Source organism: Coloeus monedula, assembly GCF_965178545.1.
Source record: "Coloeus monedula genome assembly, chromosome: 17".
Classification (NCBI taxonomy): domain Eukaryota; kingdom Metazoa; phylum Chordata; class Aves; order Passeriformes; family Corvidae; genus Coloeus; species Coloeus monedula.
Genome location: NC_138797.1, coordinates 13145132 through 13165824, shown reverse-complemented (window position 1 = coordinate 13165824; position 20693 = coordinate 13145132). Strand labels below are relative to the sequence as shown.

At 47.8% G+C, this 20693-nt stretch overlaps 1 protein-coding gene across 1 annotated transcript; it reads right to left on the bottom strand.

Moving 5' to 3' along the window:
• Positions 1–692: 692 nt before the first annotated feature.
• Positions 693–16503, bottom strand: APCDD1L (APC down-regulated 1 like; the record flags this gene model as incomplete). Its single annotated transcript, XM_082293030.1, has 4 exons — positions 693–1457; positions 3839–4397; positions 4983–5094; positions 16467–16503. The coding sequence occupies 4 exons, from the start codon at positions 16501–16503 to the stop codon at positions 693–695; spliced, it is 1473 nt and encodes a 490-aa protein (XP_082149156.1).
• Between the last annotated feature and the right edge of the window lie 4190 nt (positions 16504–20693).

Here is a 20693-nt window from a genome sequence, read left to right as displayed (position 1 = left end):
GCGGCTTGGAGCTGTTGTGCATAGAAGTGTTTTCCATCTACTGTAATTATGCCCAGGGTCAGGTGAAACAATCGAGCCCTCTGTGAGGGCTGTTCCGGGCATCTCCAAGTGCAAGACTGTTTGTGGGTCCCTGTGTGTGATATACACAGGCAAAGTGCAGAAAATATCTGTAAACTGCAAGAGGCATGTGAACTGTGCCCTTCTCAAGACCGCTTGCTGACTGTTTATTGCCGACTGATTCTGCAGATTAAATTTGCATGAACAGCAAAAAGGAGTGTGATGGGAGGGAACTTTAACCTCGAAGAAACTCAGCAGCCAACACTTCGGATGTTTGAATTACATCTGAATCAAGCTCTTGATTAAATCTTAGCAATGTCAAAAGCTCAAAGCAGCAATTTTAATTGATGTCACTTTTTCCCCCCCTCATGTTGCTAAGTTATCTGTTGCAATGTGCAGCGCATCCGTGTCACTACATTAAATTTGCACGCAAAGAGCGGAGATTAGGCAATAAAGCCACAGGACAAACAGTGTGGAGTCAGGCATATCTCCTTGGCTTCGTTCACTATTGGGTGTTTTTAAAAAGTGTTTCCAAATCTGAGTAAAACTGATTCCAGATGTGCTCATTTGAAGGGTATAAAAATCACGCTAGCACCAAGATTTGTCTGAATTCTGCACTGTACCTGAAGAGATAACTAGTCCCATCTTAAAAACAGAAGTGCTATAAACAATAAAAAGGCCACAGGCAAAGGTTTTAGTGCTTCGTTCCCGTTAGCATCCTTTCTTCCCACGTATTTTAGACTAATATAGTTGGAGAATTCCCGTGAGGCTGCAGCACACTGGATCAGAGGGGCCTGGTAGGACGTGGGTCGCTTGTCGGGGCTGTCGGGGCTGGAGCCGTCCGTGGGCCGCTCCCCGATGTAGAGGAGGCTGCGCTCCTGCGTGTCCTGCTCCGTTTTGAACAGTTCGTACTCGGTGTGGGGCAGCTTGATGCCCAGAGCCAAACATCCATTCGTGGGTGTTATATCCTGCTCCACCCCGGCGCTCCAGGAGCCTGCCAGCCCACAGCTTCCCGGTTCCGAGGAGTTGAGCATCACCACCGTCACCTGGTCCATCGGCGTCACCCGAGCCTGGGTGACTTTAAAAGCCAGCTCGGTGCCACCCCGCACCTTGGAGGAGGGGATGCCCTGCGTGTAGTGCCCGGAGGCGTAGATGGTGAACGTGGGCTGCCTGCAGAGCGGGTCGGAGTAGTGATAGTAATGCCCTTCCCAGGTGTGGTTGTTGCCGTGGAATGTGAAGTACCTGGTGAGGAAGAGCACGGCCGGCCGGACCTCGCAGTGGGTGCTGACCCAGCTGCCGCTGAGCTGCATGGGCAGCGCGGCTCTGGCGGGCAGGATCGGGGGATGGTGCTCATCAGCCCTGGAAATAATCCCGCACGCCGGGCAAGGGTGCACGTGGTGCTGCAGGAGACAGAAAATAACAGTTCTGCGAACTGGGAAGCAAAAAAAAAAACCAAAAAAACAAACCCTTCCAGAATATTTCAAAAGCTTCGACTCCCCTCGTCCACAGCAGGGTGCGGAACTGCGGGGAGCTTGCAGAGGCAGCCGAGCAGATTAAGGGAGATAAAGCGCTGCCCTGCTCTTTGCTATTCTGGTAGCTGAAGGACACTGGGCTGTGCCCTGCGGCCGCCCCGTGCTGGGGCCGCTGAGGACAGGCCGAGGGAGGAGGCCGGGGCAAGGGCAAAGCCGCTGCCAGGGCAGGGAACGCTCCCTCGGCACATCCAGATTGTTCCCCCATCAGTTTTCCATGGAGAGCTGGGTGAGGATGCGGGTGCTGGGCGGTGTCAGAACAGAACAACGCCGCAGTTTTTGGGAAGGAAGGAGGCTGTGACACCTGGCCGTGGGGAGCTCCTGGGGCTGCAGCCTCTCCAGTACAGCCCAAGGTGCTCTGCCTCCCCCTCACCCCGTTCCCGCCCGTGTTCCCACATCCAGGGATTCGGGGGAGCACCGGGATGAGCCGAGAGGGGAGGGAGGGGGCCGTGGGGTTTTTCCAGCAGCCAGAACGGGAGAAGAAAGGGACCCTCTGCAGAAAGAGGGCATGACCTTGGCTTCCCTGCTGGTGGAGAGCTCTGAGTCAAACCAGTCCTGCCCCTGATCCGGTGCCAGCAGGGGTTTTGTGTAGCTTGGAAATTTTTCTTATACTTCATATATCACAACTGATTTATTTTTAAATAAGCAGGGTTGGAACATTATATAATTTTCTAGAACACGAGCTAATCTTTACTGAACTGTCATAGGCAAGAAGGTTAAATAACTCAGTAGTTAACTGTAGGGTGGGTAATTTACATGCAAGTTGATTGGAGTCTACTGTAATTTAGTCATTTTCAGCTTGCTTTACTGCTACTGTCACAGTAATGAGTGCTGACAGTACACAGTACATTATGGCTAAATAATCCCAGAAGTTGGCAAATATATATGTTCTCCTTAGGCAGGAAATTCTTTGATAATGAAAGGTAATTTGGGAAGAATGGGTTTCTTTAAAACAGATATAAATTTAAGGGGAAAAGAGTGATATTTTCATAAAGAGAGTTAAAAAAGAATTCCTGACATAGCTGTGTAACTCACCAGCACAGGCAAATGGATGTCAGTTCACAGAATTTTTTTTTCTTTTTTTTCAAAAAAGAAAAGAAGAAAAAAAAAGAAAAATCCTGTGCTCAATAAAATTATCACTATGGACATGGAGCCAAAACTCTTACTTGCTTAAACCAGTCGTGTGAGGTTATTTCTAATGTATGGCAGCTTCTAATTATCGCCAAGTGGTGACATCATGTGTGGGTCCATTGGAGAGCTGTTGGCTGATTAATTACAGGGCTGCATTCAGAGAGTGAATTTCAGTATCTTTAGGTTTGGTTTTAAATTAACTTTTAAAAGTGTTTATGTTTACCATCTGGTTTTGCTCATATATATGGTTTTGGCCCAAGATAACACAAGTTTAACCAATTTGAGAATGTTACTTTCAAGAGGGAGAGGGGTGTTGCCCTGTGTTTTTCAGAGTTCAGTTGGTGTAGTTCGAGGTGTGGGGAAATGTTGCCCCAAAATATTTTTTTCTCATGTATTTCCTTTCAATCTGGCAAAGTTCAGAGAGGTTTTTTCACCCCATCTCACTGCTCCACCATTTCTGATTTGATCAGCTTTGGTTTGGATGGAAAGGTGCTTTCCTGGGAAAAAACTAAGCTGCTATATGACATAAAATAAAACAGAATAAAAGGCAACCAAGTCTGCTGCTCAGTTTTATGTATGTCAGAATGGAAGTTTGATTTCTGTGTAATAACATCATTGTATTGGGGGCAAGTTCCTGTGCTACTGGCATTACACCAACGACTGAAGAGATCCCTTGTTCCCCTCAGCCTGGAGCACACCCCAAAGAGCAGAGAGAGGGCAGGCAGATGAAGGACAGAGCAGATGAAGGGCAGAGCAGACAGGCTCTAACAATGGGCAGCCTGAAGCCTTCACTGACTTTGGTTGTGCAAAACAAGGAAACTGCATCTCCTAGGAAAACACAGCCAAACAAAAGCTGTTAACTCCAGGCCCGTCAGTGCAGGCTTGTTTCCCATGTTGGTTTTGCTGAGCTTTCACCTTGGTCCTGTTCTCTCAGGAGGGCAGAGGATGAACCCCACATGCCATGGAGCACCTGGGGTCCCACCCCTGCAGCCCTGCACGGCCTCACCCGCGTGTCCTTAGGACTGCGGGGGCCAAGTGCTGCGGGTGCCACTTCAGCAGCAATGAACGTGCTGGCAAAGCCCTGATGCAGTGAGGGGACCGTGCAAAGGCCTCATCCTTACCAGGGCGCTCTGCATGGGGCGCTGGTAGCCGGTGGGGCGGTAGTGCAGCCTCTCCCCCCAGTCCGTGTGGATGTCCCCCAGGTACAGCTCCTCCACCAGCTGGCTCCCGCTCTGCTGCGGCTGCAGCAGGGGCTGGTAGTGCCTCTCCACGCGCACCAGGCTCAGCTCGTGCATGGCGAAGCCCAGGGCAGCGGTGCAGTCGCGCTCCGTCTTGGCGCTCAGCACCTCGTACAGGGCTCCGGGCGCCCAGGAGCGCCCCGGGGGCAGGAACCCGCTGCAGCCCTCGCCAGAGGTCTGGTTGATCCAGGAGGCCACCTCCCGCATGGCCTTCTGGCTGTGGAACACGATGCCCACTTTGTGGAGGTGGTAGTCAGCCTCGGTGGCCCCGCGGGTGATCCAGGAGGCCTGGCGCAGCCGGAGCTTGCCCTTGATGACCAGCGAGTAGGAGGGGTCGCGGCAGGAGGGGTCCCAGTAGTAGAACTGGAGAGCCTTGAAGAGCCGGTTGGCGTAGAAGAGGTAGGATCGGGTCAGGAACTCGGGTCCCGGCCGCACCTCACACCTGCGGGGAAGGCAGAGCTGAGCCGCCGCGACACGGGGAGAAATCCCTCCCAGGGCAGCCGGGGTGCGGGAGGAGAGGGGCGAGCGGGGATGGGAGCAGCTTCCTGGGCAAGAGCCTTCCACACGTGGTGGCCACCCTTGGGTGATTTTATAGTCTGGGCATCTGCTACTAAAATGTGAGAGTGATGGACAGAGGATCTTAAACTTCATGCACGTCCACAGGGAGGAGTGCAGAGGGCAATGGGAATCAGGGCTGCTCTGCCCGTTCGAGCTGTACCGCGATGGGAAAGAAGCAGGAGGCTCTAGGGACACCCGGGGGTCCCAGCCCTCCTCCAGCCGGGAATGGGGGCTTGCGGAGGGGGAGAAGGGAACACATTTGTTACTCTGCCGTTTGCTGTGTCCTGACAGCACCGAGGGTGGGCAGGAGTCGCGCTGAGGGACTGGGGCAGGAGGTGTCCAGGGGTCTGGGGGCGAGTTCCCTGTGGGTGGGGGGTCCCTTCCCAGGAGAACGGGGTTCCTTACCCGGGATATTAGGGGCGCTTTTCCAGGGATGGATGTGCATTCCCGGGATCTGGGGGTGCCTTACCCGGTGGAGACCCAGCGCCCCTCCAGGCGGGGCGGCAGCCGCGCGGCGATCCCGGCGCTGTCCTGCAGGTGGCGCAGCTGCTGGCGGCACCGCGGCTCCGCGGCCGCGCAGGCTGCGGGGGGAGCGGGGAGCGGGGTCAGCAGCGCGGGGCAGCCCCGGCAGCGCAGCCTCCCGAGCCTCCCGAGCCTCCCGAGCCTCCCGCACAATGAACGGACCCCAGGCGGGCTCGCTCCGCGGCAAACTCTTAGCTAAGGACACAGGGGTTTTTGTTCCGCTCAAGTTTTCCGACTTGGGTTTCATCCGAATCCAAGCGGTTTTTAGATGAGATCTTCAAATAAAGCCGAGTGCTCTTTGTTCGTGTTCTCCCCCTCTCATGCTATTGTTGAGGCAGTGACTGGAATGGGGAATTACAGCATGGGAACGCTGGCCTCGCCTGTCGCCCGCCATAAGGACAGTAATTCTGTCACTTACCTCATTTCCCATAACAACGGATGTTATTGGCTTAGGGAATGTGTGAACACTCAGCTAAATCCTGAAGACCTTTGCATGCACACACACATATGTACATATATTCCTATACATTATTCACTCTTTACTTAAGCACTCTGTGGCACTCACTGAAGGCTTGCTGCTCTAAGAAACTTGGGATTTCCCTCTTCACAGCACCATGGAATGAGCTCTGGGTGAAGCTCCTCCTGAAACCCCACTGATTCTCTGTGGTACAACTGACCCTGGTCCCGGCGGAGCTCAGCCCTGCCAGGGCTTTACGAGCCCAAATGGCGTTTGTTTGCTCCAGCTGTACTTTGCATTTTACCCAGGAGTGTGCTGGACATTTTGAAGCCAACTTTTACTCGCTCCATACCAATGTTAGGACACAGGTTGCTTTCCAGCCTGCCTATTAGCTGGAACAAAAGTTCCAACATCTATGTGTCACCTTCCCACAGGATGAGGATGTGAAAATTGGCACACCCTGCACCTCAGTCAAGGAGATGAAGACACAGTCACAACATACAAACCCTAGACCAAGTCAAGTGGGAACTTTGTGATTAAACGTCTGCTGTGCAAGTCAGAGGCTCTGGAACATGTGACAAAGGAGAGGGATTCCGACTCAATAACTTCAGACTTTTATCTGACGGACAAATTCAGTCACTTAACTATGGCACTGCCATTTGTGATGGTTTTACAGGTCACTTGAAATGTGTTTGTGTAGACTTAAGCACACAGAACCTGAACTACCATGAAGGGAATAAACAAGTGGAAAGGGAAGCCCCCAGGGAAGCAGGAGAGCAGTACCCGAACACCAGGGAAGCCAGCCTTTTCTGGTACTGGAGTGCATGAAACAGCTGGAAAGACACATTATTAGAATTCAGGGCTCTTCTGGGAGCAGACTCACAACTCTGCTGCTCTTACCAGCCTTGTGGGCTAGATGGGGTGAGCAGGCACAGCCAACTCCTTCACAATTGCTTGCACTCGTGCTTCCTGAAATGCAGTTCCTGTGATTCTTCATATGAAAATGGGAAAATATGGGATGACAAAACCCACTGCTATTAGTTCAACCTCTAATTTGGCAGCTGCAGCATGTGTAAGGCTGCCCCTTGGGTGCCTGTTTAGTAGAGCAATTAGGAGCTGGGGATCTGTATCCTCATCCCAGCTCTGCCATGACTTTGCTCCGTGGTCCTGTGTTCTCCCTACTCCCAGGGCTTCTTTTAAATTCATGTGCAGAATATGCCAAGATTCATTTGACTGCCCTAAGAGGCCTAAATACTGGAGAGTCATCAGAACAAGGGCAGTCCAAACTGAACCACACTTCAAACAAACACAAAGTTATTATACTAAAGAATACAGTAAATTAAAAAATAACTGTATATGTCTTAGAGGTAATAACAGACATAAGGGTCAGATTTGCTCTTGCCCATAACCACAGAAAGACTCCAGAGGTGTCAGTGCAGTCTATAGATATATAGAATATAACTATAAAATATACATAATATAACCCAGTCAACTCACAAACTGAGCTCTGTGTGTGTTTATTGCAGCAGAAGCTTCAATATCTCACTGAACCCTTCGTGCTACTCTTGGCAGAAACACTAATAGTCTACATTGTTTGGGAGCAAAGACGCTTTGGCAATGCAATCACTGCATTTTGACACATTCAATAGAAAAGGGAATTTTTATAATTGGGATCAAACTCCATGCAGAAAAAAAAAGCCTCCAGAATGTAAATATTTCACATGATGGGAATTCCTAGGGAATTTGTCTTACTTAATTGTACACAAGTCTCCAAGCTGGATGCATCCTCAAACCAAAAGCTATTGGCTTGTGTCCAGATTTTGTGGCTGCTTTTTTCTCTCTCAAATACTCCAACCCCACAAGATCCAAACATCCTTTCAAGTTGGAAAAGTTCAGTCCCAGACCTAAAATCTGTAGTTAGAGCACTTCTCTATTCCAAGAGCAGCATAAAGCAGCTGTCACTCATACGCCACTCTGTTACTCAGCCCCTGATAAAGCACATCAGAACAGCTCCTCTGTCTTAAGAGTGACACAAATTAACTGCTCTGCAGAGTTCTTAGGCAGGAGGAAGGAATTATTCACAATTCATCTTCAAGACAAAAATCCTCATTCATAGGAAAATCTAAGAAATGCCTAACAGTGGTCTCTTCCCCTCACTCGCTCTGCCATCCGTCTGTATTGATTAACCACCAGCCTTTCCAGAGAGCTCCTCAGCACAGCACTTAGACAAAACAGGGGCTTTTTCCAGCTTTCCAGTGCATGCAGCATCCCAAAGACTGGCCCAAAGCCTCGGAGCAAAGGGGTTGCATGCGCACTCAGGCAGGCAGGAGTGGCAGAGCTGGGAACTGCTCATCACTGCAATCAGCACAAACTGGATCAAGCCTTGAGCAAACAGCACCAGCAGCAAATGCTGACCAACTCATCCCTCATTTGTATAAACCACTTTCAGGAAAATCAGGCCCACAGCATCAAATGATAAGAAAGGCAGAACTGGGAATTCTCAAATTCTCCACACAGTAAATTGTTGGTAAAATTAAGGTGAAAGATTCCAAGGCAATGGCCAAGCCTGGAAATGAGAGCCTTGTGCTACACAAGTGCTGTGTGCTCCAGATGCAGAGCCATTTCTCACTTCTAAAGGAATAAACCATCAACCAAGAGAGAAATGCTGTCATATTCCTCCTTGGAAACAAATTGTGTTTGTGCTCCCCCAAGCATATTGACTCTGGAAAAAAGAGAAGTTGAGTCACACATCTGCTTCTTCATAAATGGAGGAGAAAATTCATATATTACAGTTTGCACCAAATTAGTTACTGTGGGTCAGCTCTTCTCCAGAGCTAGATTGTTTAATCTGTTACATGTTATTGCCTCCTATGGCCAGAATTTATCATTCCCATTTATAATTCTAATGTTTCAGTTAGTCACCCACTCACAGGGATAAGATCAGGGCCTGAGGTCATGGAGCATTACACATTTCTTCATTTAGAGATGGCATAAAACCTTTGATATTTTCTGAGGAATGTTCAGACTGGAAAGAAATGGATGATAAGAAATGTATCAATATATTTTGCATAAGAGGATTATACTTTCCCACACAGTCTTCATTAACAGAGTAAAACAGTGTTTCTTTAGCATTTTTCTCTCCTGAGAGCACACAGAATGGATTTTGGGCTAGCCACTAACGGAGTAAGCATTCTTTTAAAAGCAAACAAAACGGTTGTATTTAGCAAATCAATTTTTCCTGTATTTGTGTGGAGATTAAGTTAGTGGTGCTTTTAATTCATCAGAAAAAGGCGTTCCCGAGGGAACAGCTCTGTGGGAAGAGATAAATTTTATATTATAATGTTAAAAAGTTATAGAATTTAAATATAGCCCACTGGGGATGGAAAGCTGTATCACAGCAGAACCTTGCATTTTGCCTATCTGCAATCTGAACACAGTTCAGGACAGGACTTAAGCACATGCTTAAGTCTAATTGGTTTCAGTGAAACTTAAGCATGTGCTTGAAATTAAGCCAGTGCATGAGCATTTTTCCTGATTAGTAATGCCTCCCTGAACTGAAGCCAGAATGTGGTCAAGTGGTTGAGGGAGGATGCCAGTGCTTTCACTGGAGCACTGTTTGGCTTCTGGAAAAGTATTTCTATTATTCATCCCTTCTCTTAGTTGTCTGTAAAACGGGTATATTCACATTTAGCTGTTTCACCAGTCTGGTGCTCAGTTCATGATATTCATAAAATGCTTTGAATTCGCTAAATGTTTCTCAGTTATGCCTTCAGGGCTGGCACAGTAACTATTACCCACGAACTATCATTGCAGACCATCACCTTGAGTTTCCTGTGCACATCTGAGCATAATCATACATGAAATCCTGCAGATCCTAAGAGGAAACTCAGCCAATTCAAAATTCCCAAGTAGCTCAGGATTTTAGAGAAGTTTTCAAAACATACTTTCACCACATACTTTTAGCACAATGGCAAATGAGTTCAGACATCACATTCTATGGTTTTAGCCTGGCTTTGTTCTAAGACTGTGAGCACTGCCTGATCTGTCCCATATCCACAATTAAAATAGTGAAGGGCTTGTGGTGAGTTGCCTGGAGGTTTTTAAGGCACTAGAGAAGTAAATATTTTGCTCTTGGAATCATGGAATCATGTATTTTTCTTGTTAAGTGTCATGTCCAGCAACAGATGACAAGACAGATGGGATTTGTGGTAGGGAAGGGGAGGAAGGAGAAGTACCTCAAAGATCTTCTTCAGTATAAACTACATTTAAATAAAATGGCTTCTCAAAACTGCCTCTCTGGCTGTTTACCCCAAAGAAAACCAAGCCTAACACTGTAAATGGGATTCAAAGGCTTGATCCCAGTTTTACTTGGAGTCTGTAAATAGGAAAGGTCCCATCAGCGCCTTATTCAGAAGATGCCCATCCCCATAAACTGACAGTAAACACTCCATTTGAGGAAAGAAGGAGAAATGGGATAGAGGGAATCACAGAATGGTTTGGGTTGGAAGGGACCTTACAGTTCATGACATTCTCTAATGGGGTGAACTAAGCAGGACATGTAAGAGCTGCCACAGAGGACTTGTGATGACAAACGAAAGTGCGAGAGGTGGATGTGAGTCCACCCTCCCAAAGCTCTCCCGCAGCTCATGCTCACCAAAGCACCACTCTTAGGTTACACAGCAGAGCTCTACTCACAACATCCTTGCTGTCCTGACAGAGACAGGAGCCATTTCACTTCATGTTCCTCCCTCTTACCCCCAGAAGATGCTGCACAGACTCAGACCAGTCTATGCCTTTTCCACAGCTAAACTGGTCAGTGTGAAAAGACTTACTGGAGAACAGAGCAGCAATTCCGTACAGCCCAATGGTCCCAGCTGGCCCAGCCACTGTGGTCAGCCCAGGGGTAACTGTCCCTTAGCTCAGAGCCCATCCTGCTGCCAGCCCTGCTCTGGGCAGCCCAGTCAGGGACAGGAGAATGGGCAAGAGGGCTGAGAACAGGGTCCTGCGGTGAGCCAAAATCAGAGAGCTCACAGCATTAACATATCATGACTTATGTTAAACTCTGATCAGTATTGCCATGTAAGTTTGGCACAGGTAAATATAAAACCAAAACCCAAAAGAAAGCAAAGGAAAGAAAGGTGATGTTGGAGCTTTTTTTGCTTGAGAATTGCTGAAAGTTTGAGTTCCAGTTTGGTGAGATTGGTGAGACCGTAGTGAGGTGATCTCTAACTCCTGGGGTGCCTGATCAGTGAGAGGGTGGGGAGAACACATGGGGGGAAGCATTTGTTTTCCAAAACAAAAGCAAGACAATTCAGTCCAAGGCTGAACAATACCCCGGGAGTACTATCGTGACTCAGTTAAATTCTAACCGGAATTCACGTTCTTACCAAATGGCAAAGATTACATCTATCTTCCTGAATTCAGATGAGTTGGAAACCCAACAGAAAAAACAGCACATGGATGTGAAATTAATGTCACACGGTCATTTTGAATGTGTAGAGCATCCATGCAGGTTTTGGCAATGCCCCTGAACCCCTGCACAGACACTTTATTAGACGCTATCATGGCCATTTTTAATAGTGATGGCTAAGCATATATTTTCCTGGAGTGCTTTGAAGAGCGGAACCAGTAATCAGCCATGGCTTGGCTATAAAATGTCAACCTCATTTCAAACATCTAAATCACTCACATGGACCAAGAGCGCAGAGAGGACCACCCACCACATAATATTAACCTAAATACCGCGTTTACCCAAAGCAAAATGAGCAACTGGAACTGGCGGGAGTTGAGAGTAGAACAACAAAAAATGGTGAGGGGGTGGGAGGGATTGAGTTACGAAGCAAGATTAAAAGAGCAGAGTACATATAGCCTGGGTGAGCAAGATGGATATGATAACAGCCTATAAATATTCACAAAGCACAAACACCAAGGAAGGGAAGGAATTCCTTGCAGTGAATAAAGAGATTCTGTTGGGAGTGAATGAAGGGAGGAAAAACATGTGGCTTGTATGGCAGGGTGAACTTCTCGAGGCACAATGTAGTAGGCAACGTAAGTCCACTTGTTTGGCAGGATTTTGAGGGATTGAGCAAAGCTTTAGTTCAGCAGGGAACAACCCGCTCTTGGCAGGGAGTTGGTGGGATGATCTGAGTGGCCTTTCAGTCTCCCACTGCCGTGGAGCCGTCCCAGCTCCCCGCTCCCACGGGGGACAGCTGCTCTCCTGTGTAAGCACATTGTTCATTGCTCTTCAGAATCCCTGCCTGGCCTCCATGGGACTAGAAATAAGGGCTGGATGCACAAAGGCATTTAGGGACGTAGAGACCTAAGCAACCGCAATAGCTACTAAACTGCGGGACACAGCTGGGAATCCCAGCAGGTCCCTGCCATGTCAAGTACTCACTGTTGAAAATCTAAGTCCAGGAAATTAGGTTATAAACCCACTAAAGCAAGAACAATCCTTTTGTTCTCTCCTTATTTAGCACCTAACACAACAGGACTCTTGGCACTGCTGCAAGGATACTGTTTATAGTAATAAAAATAGGATCTAATAGGATCTAATATTCTGAGGCTACTTGACTCCTGTGAAGCCAAGGATGAGAAGGGCATTCAAAAGCAGTCATAGCAGAAGGTATCCTGAGGAAAAAGCTCTGCAGAAAGGTGGGAAACTGATCCAGAGCCCACACCAGCAATACACACACATTTAACTTAAGAGCCACAAGTGACCACAGAAAAAGGTTACTTGTTCAGCTGGAGCACAGAATTATAGTTACTTCTAACATGTGTTTTGGGGTCTGGGTGTGGTTTCTAGATAGCCTGAAATTTCAGTATACAGTTTTGCCTGTCCACATTAGCCAAGTTTTGATGTGTTCCAGTTCTCCTAAACTCTGCCGACAGATGCTAAAATCAAAGCTGACATTCAACCTACACGCTGCATAATCTAATAACGGGACTTGTGCTACTCAAAACTAACAAACTCTGGGGGCTTTTCTGCTGCAAAACTTTGCTGTCATTTATATTTTCATCTGTCTTTTCCAGGCAGCCTAACTGGGAAAAATGATTTTTTTTCCTCTGAAAATCTTTAAAAATAACATGTCATTGTGTTTTTGTATCAACAGGGGAGAGCCAAGCCATAACCTGCTGTGTCCAGCACTTGTGGATTTAGTGAGAGTGTGAACAAGGTGAATCCAATTGTCTCAGTGGGGAGCTTGGTGTATACATTGATCCCAGAGTGCCAGGAGAAAGCTGCTTCCAAAGACCACAGTCTTGGAGTTAGACAAGGCCAAAATGTCACACATTTGTCAGTGTTTCTTATTAACCCAGGAGAAACCATGGGGGGCTTTTTCAGTGCCTGCTATACACTCAAGTTTAAAGCATTATTTTAAAATCTAAATCTCAAGCAAATCTCTTCAAGCACTCTGTGGTGAGACTTCTCCTGTTGATTTATGTGCCCTCACCCCAGCTGTAAGCAGAGACCTGCTGTTGCACCAATCCAAATATCTAACAGTGCCACAGGAGCTGAGCTTTTTTGCAGCATTCAGTTTCAGCTGTATTCAAACCGTGATGATTTAATAAGCTATTCACTGAAAATGAGAAAACACCACTATGAAAGCCACAATTATCACACCATCACCCTGCTAAAACTCAAAAATAATGATGGATTTCAACTCTCTTATCACTTAACACTCTGAAGCTCTGCCATTTCAAATAAACATCAGAGCTTCTTCTCTAAGACGCAGAAATAGAACTTTTCTAATTTTGCATTTTAAACCGTGAGACCTTTTAAGTTCTTAAAGAAAAAAACCCACAGATTGCAGATTACTAACCCCTCAGATCTTACACAATTTAAAATGGGAAGAGAAGGAGATGTTCTATGAATCATATTTTCAGTTTCTGGCAGCACTCTTAGCCTACAGAAGAAGGGTTACACATTGAAATTCTCACGTTCTCACTGTCAGTTTCTTGGGATTATTATATCTGAGATACACCATCTTAAAATCAGGAAGTTTCTCTTCTTTCATACCTTTATCTCCACCAGCAAATGAGTAAGAACACCAAAGCACTTGTGTAAGAGCATTGTATAGGTGCTTCCTAATTTTGAAGTTGATTTCAGCAGTGATTTTATCTCACCCATGAAAATGTTGTCTTTAGAGATGACATATGCCCTGTTGTGGGGAAACACAGGATCCCACTGAAAGCAAAACCTCTTTCCAAACTTTGTTCTGCCAGATGCAGCCTCCCCTAGCATTGGATTCCAGCTTTGGTTTTCTTCACAGCAATTTCTGGCTTTTGAAAATCTCCTTACTCAACAATTTGTGCTTGGGGGGAAAATATAGAAACCACACGATATTTTTTTCACTTGTGCTTTTTTTACATCTCAGCCCTGTTTTTATCTATATCCATATACTTTGAAACGTGGCTAGCCTATAATTATTGAAAGAACAAATAGAATCATATCACACGATCCAGCATAGCACATTAGTTGTTGATTTTTTTTGGCCAGCTTGAAAAATGAAGAATAGAAACCATCAGCTTGGTAAAAAAAAAAAAAAATTAGCTAAGTAAACATTACCCAAATAAATATTTGAACCAAAGACAATGATGATGGTTTAATAGTAAAAACAGATATATGTGTGTAAATAGACACACATCTCTATGCTGAATGTTGTTCTATCACTTATGGGATTCTCTTGCTAATCTCATAACTGAATGCAACTGGTGTTCTTATCTTACCTCAACTCTGTCATTTTCAAGCTTAAAAATAAACATTGAAAGCAGGAATAGATCTTTTATGTTAAAATCATGTAGGAGAAGATACACATGAAAAATATCACCGTGGTGTTATTGGAATGTAAAGACTTTAATGAAAGCTTAGGTAAAACTCAGCAAGTCTCTGGGGACATTTCCAGGAATGAGTGATTCTTTTCTGGAGGAGACTCCAAAGTCAGATTCAGTTACCTAACTAAAGTGGTTTTTCAACTAATTATGCACTGGTATCATGCTCATGCTAATGTTCAGCCTCACGCAAAATGCAGACTGCCAGTCTTGCTCACAGTGAGCAAAGCTTACTCTGATTTTAATGATTTCTGGGTCTGACTTAGGTATTTAAACAGTTATTTTGAGGTTCAGTTTCCATTCTTACTGAAATCAATGAAAATTCTCTCACTGACATCAGATGCAAGAAGCAGAGAGTTTAAGTTAGACTGGACTAAGAGAAATTGTACGAGGATTTAAGAAAGAATTATTCTAATTAGACTTCAGTGAGTAAACTTGCATAATGCAGTATAACAGATCCCTGAGCAGAGCAACTTGAGCTAATAAGATACATAGAGAATTCATATTTCTCAGCTTTATTTTGCAAACACGTGACAAACATCCCACAAAAGGAGAACAGGAAAGTAATTCTACAGAAGTGCCCTGCTCAGAGATTTCTTTCTGTAGTCTGGTCCTTCACACTTAATGCAAGTAATGTCCAATAGCTGTCACTACACGGTTCCTTTGCCTTGATCACTAAGCCCTGAGCTGAGAGGCAAGTCAGTGTCAGAGCTTTGCTGCCCAAAACCTCAAATGAGTGAACTAAGTGGCAGAAAGAGCAGTAGGAACCTGGTGCCTGGATTTTCAGTGTCCAGACTGCACCGGGCCTACAGGGACATCCTCCCACCCTTCCTTTCACCTGCCTCTTCTGTTCAGGACTGCCGAGTCTCAACCAAGGGTCTCCTCTGCATTCCCTAGGAAAATACTGTCTGAGGGTGGAGGAGTCTCCCTCAGACTCTGCTCCCTGTCATAAACAGAAATAATTTTGTGGTTTTTTCACAGCACAGTTGCCTTTGTTCTCCCATATGGTCCCTTAAGCCAGAACCTTTTCTTCTGAAACTGCTCCAAGAGCTATGGGGTTGAAAGATGCCTTTCTGAAAGGGAGCCGCAAAGATGCAGCTTGCACTGCTCCGAGAGTCTGTCTGCACAGTGGGGCTCACTGTCACGTCCCTGGAGCAGGAGGCTACTTGTGAGGTTGTCCCTTGCCAGGGCAGGTGCTGGATACTCCCAGGGAGAATTCCCGACTCCAGTGAGAATCACCTCTAAGCCCTTCCTGCAGCTAAACTCTGCTCAATGCTCTCCGTGCACCACGCTCGGGACAGGAACGGGTTGCGGTGCCAAAGGGGATGCCCTCCTGCCTCTGGGGAGGAGGCAGCGACCCCAACCATTCCGGGAGCCTCGGGTGGGAGGCAGGGGATGAGCTTCAGCCCAGCAGCTCCCTGGGCAGCTCAGCACCGGATCGCCAGTCCTTCTGGCATCTCCGCACGGTGCTCATTCGGAAAAGGCTTCAGGGGTTCTGTCCCCGCTCCCGGCCCCACAGCTCGGGGGCAGCATCGCGGGGCTCCGGTGTCCCTCCGGGGCGCTCCCCGCCCGTCCCAGTCCCGGCCAGCGGCGCTGGAGCTGCGGGGCTCCCGGCACCCCGCGGGCGCACAGCGGGGAAACCCTGCCCGGGCCGGGCGGGCACCGAGGCTGAGGGAAACCCTGCCCGGGCCGGGCGGGCACCGAGGATGACCCGGGCAGGGAGCGGCGAGCTCCGGGCGCCAGGTGCCTCCTGCCGGGCGGGGGCACCCCGGGATTCCCGTCCCGGCGCCGGCCCCACCGGGACCCGCCGTGCGACTTCCTCGCGCCCTCCTGGTCCTCTCGCCCCCTTCTCGCCGCTTCTTTGCACCCTCTTCTCTCTCTCTTTAGATTTTCCTGCATCCTCCTTCCCAGTCCGCTGCGCTCTCCTCGCACACTTCTCGCACACTCCTCTCTGTCCCTTTGCACTCTCCCTACAGTCAGTCCCATTGCACTCTACCTCCTCGCACCCTCCTGCCCGCTTCTGCCCCTTCACTGTGCCCGGACGGGTGAGGGAGGTGACGGGCAGCCCCATGAGGGTACGACCCTGACTCCGCCACCCGCTCGCCCTCCCGCCGCGGCACGGCACCGGCCGCCGGTGGCACCTACCTACGAGCAGCCCTGCGAGCCACCAGCACCGGACCATGGTGCCCGCTGTGTGTCCCGGCCAGAGGCGCGATCGCCGCCGGTGCCCGCGGAGCTCAGCGGGGCGCGGCGCCCGGCGGTGCAGCCATGGGCCGCCTCCGGCGCTCCGGTGCCCGCGGCACCTCGGCTTCAGCCCGCAGGCGTCCTGCTCAGCCCGAGCCTTGCGAAGGGAAAAAGGGGGGCGAAAAGAACAAAAGTATATATTTTAAAATAAAACACCACAGTCCACCCCGCTTTCGCCGCGGAGCGCGTCCCCCCGGCTGCTTATGGCTTTAATGGAGCTTGGCAGCCACAGGTTCCCGCTGCCAGAAGAGGTGGAGACTCCGCCGCCTGCGCCCCACATGCGGCCGCGCACCGCACACGCGGGGGAGGAGGAGAAGGAGGAGGAGGAGGAGGAGGAGGAGGAGAAGGAGAAGGGCAGCCCCGGCCCGGCACCGCAGACCGAGGCCGGCACCCGCCTCGGGACCGGCCCTTTTTCCTTAGGGACCGGCCCCACCTCACCGCACCCGCGGCGGTGGGGCTGCCCTCGCCCCCGAGGTCTTGGAGGCCGTTGGGGGGCTCGGGCCACGTCTGTGCTGTGGGACGCCATGAGGGGGTCGTCCCTCCATCCCCAGGCCATGAGGGGATTGTCCCCACGTCCCCACAGCCTGGTCGTCCTGCCCACTGTGTCCCTGGCACCCTCAGACCCTCCGTTACCGCCACGGCCATCAAAAGAATGGGGTAAAACCCTTAAAAACCTTCTTAACACTCTACACATAAAAAACACGGGACCGTTTGGGGGCAAGTCAGAATGCCCACCTCAGGTGCCAGCCCTTCCCTCTCCATTCCCCAAACCAGGCCTGTGGGACAGAGCCGCAATTGATAAAGGACTCCAAATCAGCTCTTGGCACGAAGCAAGGGCACAAATCTGAACTTAGATGTGTCTGAGACAGAACAACACTTTTCTTTGTATTGGTGAGCATCAATGAACCAGCTTGTTCACTCTCTTTGAGCACATAAAACAACACGTGTCCCATAGTGTGAAGGCTCGGCTGCCTTTGGAAGCAGTGAGGGAAGAGGCTGAGCTGCCATGGCTCTGCCAGGCCAACACTTATGGTGCTGGCACTAAAGGCTGAGGTTTAATGCCTTTTTCCAGACTAAAAAACTAGGTTCAGTTTTTGCAAATGAGGCAAAGAAATCAAAACACATGTATGCCCCCGGCAGAACCCCGGGACCCTGCGCACTCACTTTTCCTGGTGAAACTGGCTGTTTCACCAAATAAAAAGGAACTTTAGGGGAAAAAAGGAAGCTCGTCTCCAAGTTCACAGCAGTATTCCTGCTGATTGCAGTGGGGAGAAGCTGAGGCCCGATTCCACAGTCCCCTATTTGCTAAGCAGGACCTTCAGTATGCTGGGGTGAGGTCTCATTGCAGTGGGTTTAATGACTTTGTCAAAAATAATGCATAGCATCTTTAATGCGAAGTGGGACAAACTTATCTGCCATGGGTGCATAAAGAATTAAAGTTTAATGATACTTGCCAAGATAAAAAATAACAAAGTCCGTTTGTAATGCAGGCACTCCTTTTTCTAGCTGATGTTTTTATCTCCTTTTGTTTCTCAAATTCCCCAAACCAGTCATTCTCGGTAAATGTCCAAACCACTGTGGTTTCATTATATTTACAAATACATAAATTATCAAATGCATAGGCAAAAAAGCTGTCCTTTATAATGATAATAGAGAGAAATAAATAATTTTGCAAGAAGTTTTCTTTACAAAGCAGCTCTCACTCTTTTCAGGCATAGCCAACTTAAAATGAGAAAAATGATGGAACAGGTAATCTTCTACCACTAACAAACTTTTATTTTGGCTACACACCTCTCATATGACACTCCCAGCCTCTAACACTAATCCCCTTCATTTTTTTCAGAGTATTTGAAAAGCATTTGTTTGAGGGAAAGAATAAAAACGAAGCCGAGTAGTTTTCACACAGGTGTCTGAAAATTTTAATAATCATATGTAAACCATCGCGAGCTTTTATCACATATCAGACCCACAGGGCATAACGATAGATTTCATTCATATGGCCTCTTTCATCCCCGCAGCTCCCAAGGGACCTTATCAAAGTAACCAAGCCATGAGCACTTTTTTGGGGGGGAAGAATTCCTCCCGCCACCCTGGTGCTGCAGAGCTGGCCGAGCGCGGCAATGCAGCTGTTCGGCCGCGCACCGCCCCGGGAGGATGAGAAGAGGGCCACAGCCTGTTAGAAATACCAGGAGGATTTAGACAGGCGATGGAGTCTTCCAACCTGGAAGTCTGCCAGGACATCAGGCTTACATTCTCAGCTCGTGTAAAAATTGCTGGGTAATCTTCGGCTCCTGCAGAGGACCAGCAATGTAAAAATGCCTATAATTTTTATTATCAAATAATTACAGGCTACCTGCTGGGCAAAGCACGTGGAGGGAGACAAATGAGTGCAAATAGCCGGTAATTCCAGCAGAACTATGTGGCCTGATTTATGCATTCAAAGAGAATAAAAGCTGTTCCTATTCTGATTCAGGGGCACTTTACTCTCAGTGCTGTAAATACTAACACAGCTGCAGGGTAACTGGGAACCAGACCAAGGTGTTTTTACATTAGCTATGCTTCACTTGCCTGGCACCTTGTGTAATATTCATTCCTGTGCAAAACAGGTACAGAATATTTGAACTCAGGATCATGCACTCTTGTTAGCTATACAGGGCATTGAGTTGTCCAGTTCCCACAGGCCAAATATTTTCTCTTCCCTTTGCCAGAACAGCAAGGATAGGCCACCACATGTGAAGGCAGCAGGCCAGGAAACCAAAGATTGATCAGCCAACAGCTCTGAAAATACTGTTTTGTCTGAAAAAAGGGATCCTCTGAGTAGATACTTGGGTCCCCAAAAAGCCATATCCATAAACCATAGCAGTGCTGCTTCTGGAGTCCTGTCTCTAAGAGGGAATACCAAGGGATGTACTGGGTGACCTGAAAGTTCTGAGTATGTGCATTTACAACTAATATATACCCTGTAGAACTGCTTGCATTCTATTTCAGTTTCAGGGGTGCATTTTATAGGGGGGTGGGAATTAGTGTGCCCTAGCAGCTTTCTAGGACAGCCTTTAGGTTTAGGCACAGGACTACTACAAAATATTAGTGAAAGTACATTATTAAAGAAGGTCTTTCCTGAAAAAACTCTGTTTTCATCCAGGTGATTTCAGCTGCTATGGATGGTCACCTGTAAAATGTTATTCTGCTTCAGAATAGACTTTAAAGGCACAGGCAACATCTTTCTCAATGCTTGTGAATGACTTCTAATCTACAGCTTCTTATGTCAGGTGTCAGCCAAGAATAGATGGAATTTAATAATATATCTGTCTTTTGGGGCACCTGTGGGAGAAGAGCTAGGCGTCCCTCATGGAACTTCATTGAATCTCACTGGGAAACTCTGGAGGGAGCTATATACATTTAACACTCCTAGGCTCACCAACAGATGGACCATGATGCACAGTTGGAAGGTAGGGACTGGAAAAAAATATATAAAAAAAAGGTATAAAAAGAAACTAACCTGGAAAAGATTCTTGAATTTCTCAGGGGAAAAAAATAAAGTGGAAATGCTATTCCTTAACTCGTAAGTAAAAACAGTTAATATGTGCAGAGGATTCTTCATCAGAAGTACAATGTGCAGAGTCTTTATTCATTCACTCTCAAAACATCCAGAGGAAGATAGCAGCATCTTCCCCACAGGGGCACTGGGGCCACAGAGGATATGTCCTCCTCAAACAAGTGAAAGGTGCCATCAGGGCCTGTCTCAGGACACTCCCAGCTGGAATGGGCAGTAATGAGTAGAAATGAGTACCCTGTTTGTCTGAACTCAGCACAGAACAATACTTCCATGCTCTGTTATTGCCACACTCTTCACCATCGGTAAAGAAAACATAACATTGTCCTCCTTGATTGCCCATCATTTCTTACACCGGCCTGATCTCGAGCAGGTAATTTCCTTGCACTTTTCCATGATTGCCAACAGCCTGTTTGGACTCAGCCATTTGGGACTTGGTGGATAAAGACAGAGTTTTGGTTGTCTTTACCAGCCACCTGAGATGAGCAGTGAAGGAAGTATCACCTTCCCTTAGCCTGTTACTTTGCACTATTCACTGAGAAATAGTGTTTTAAAAAAATATTGCAGAGTCATGC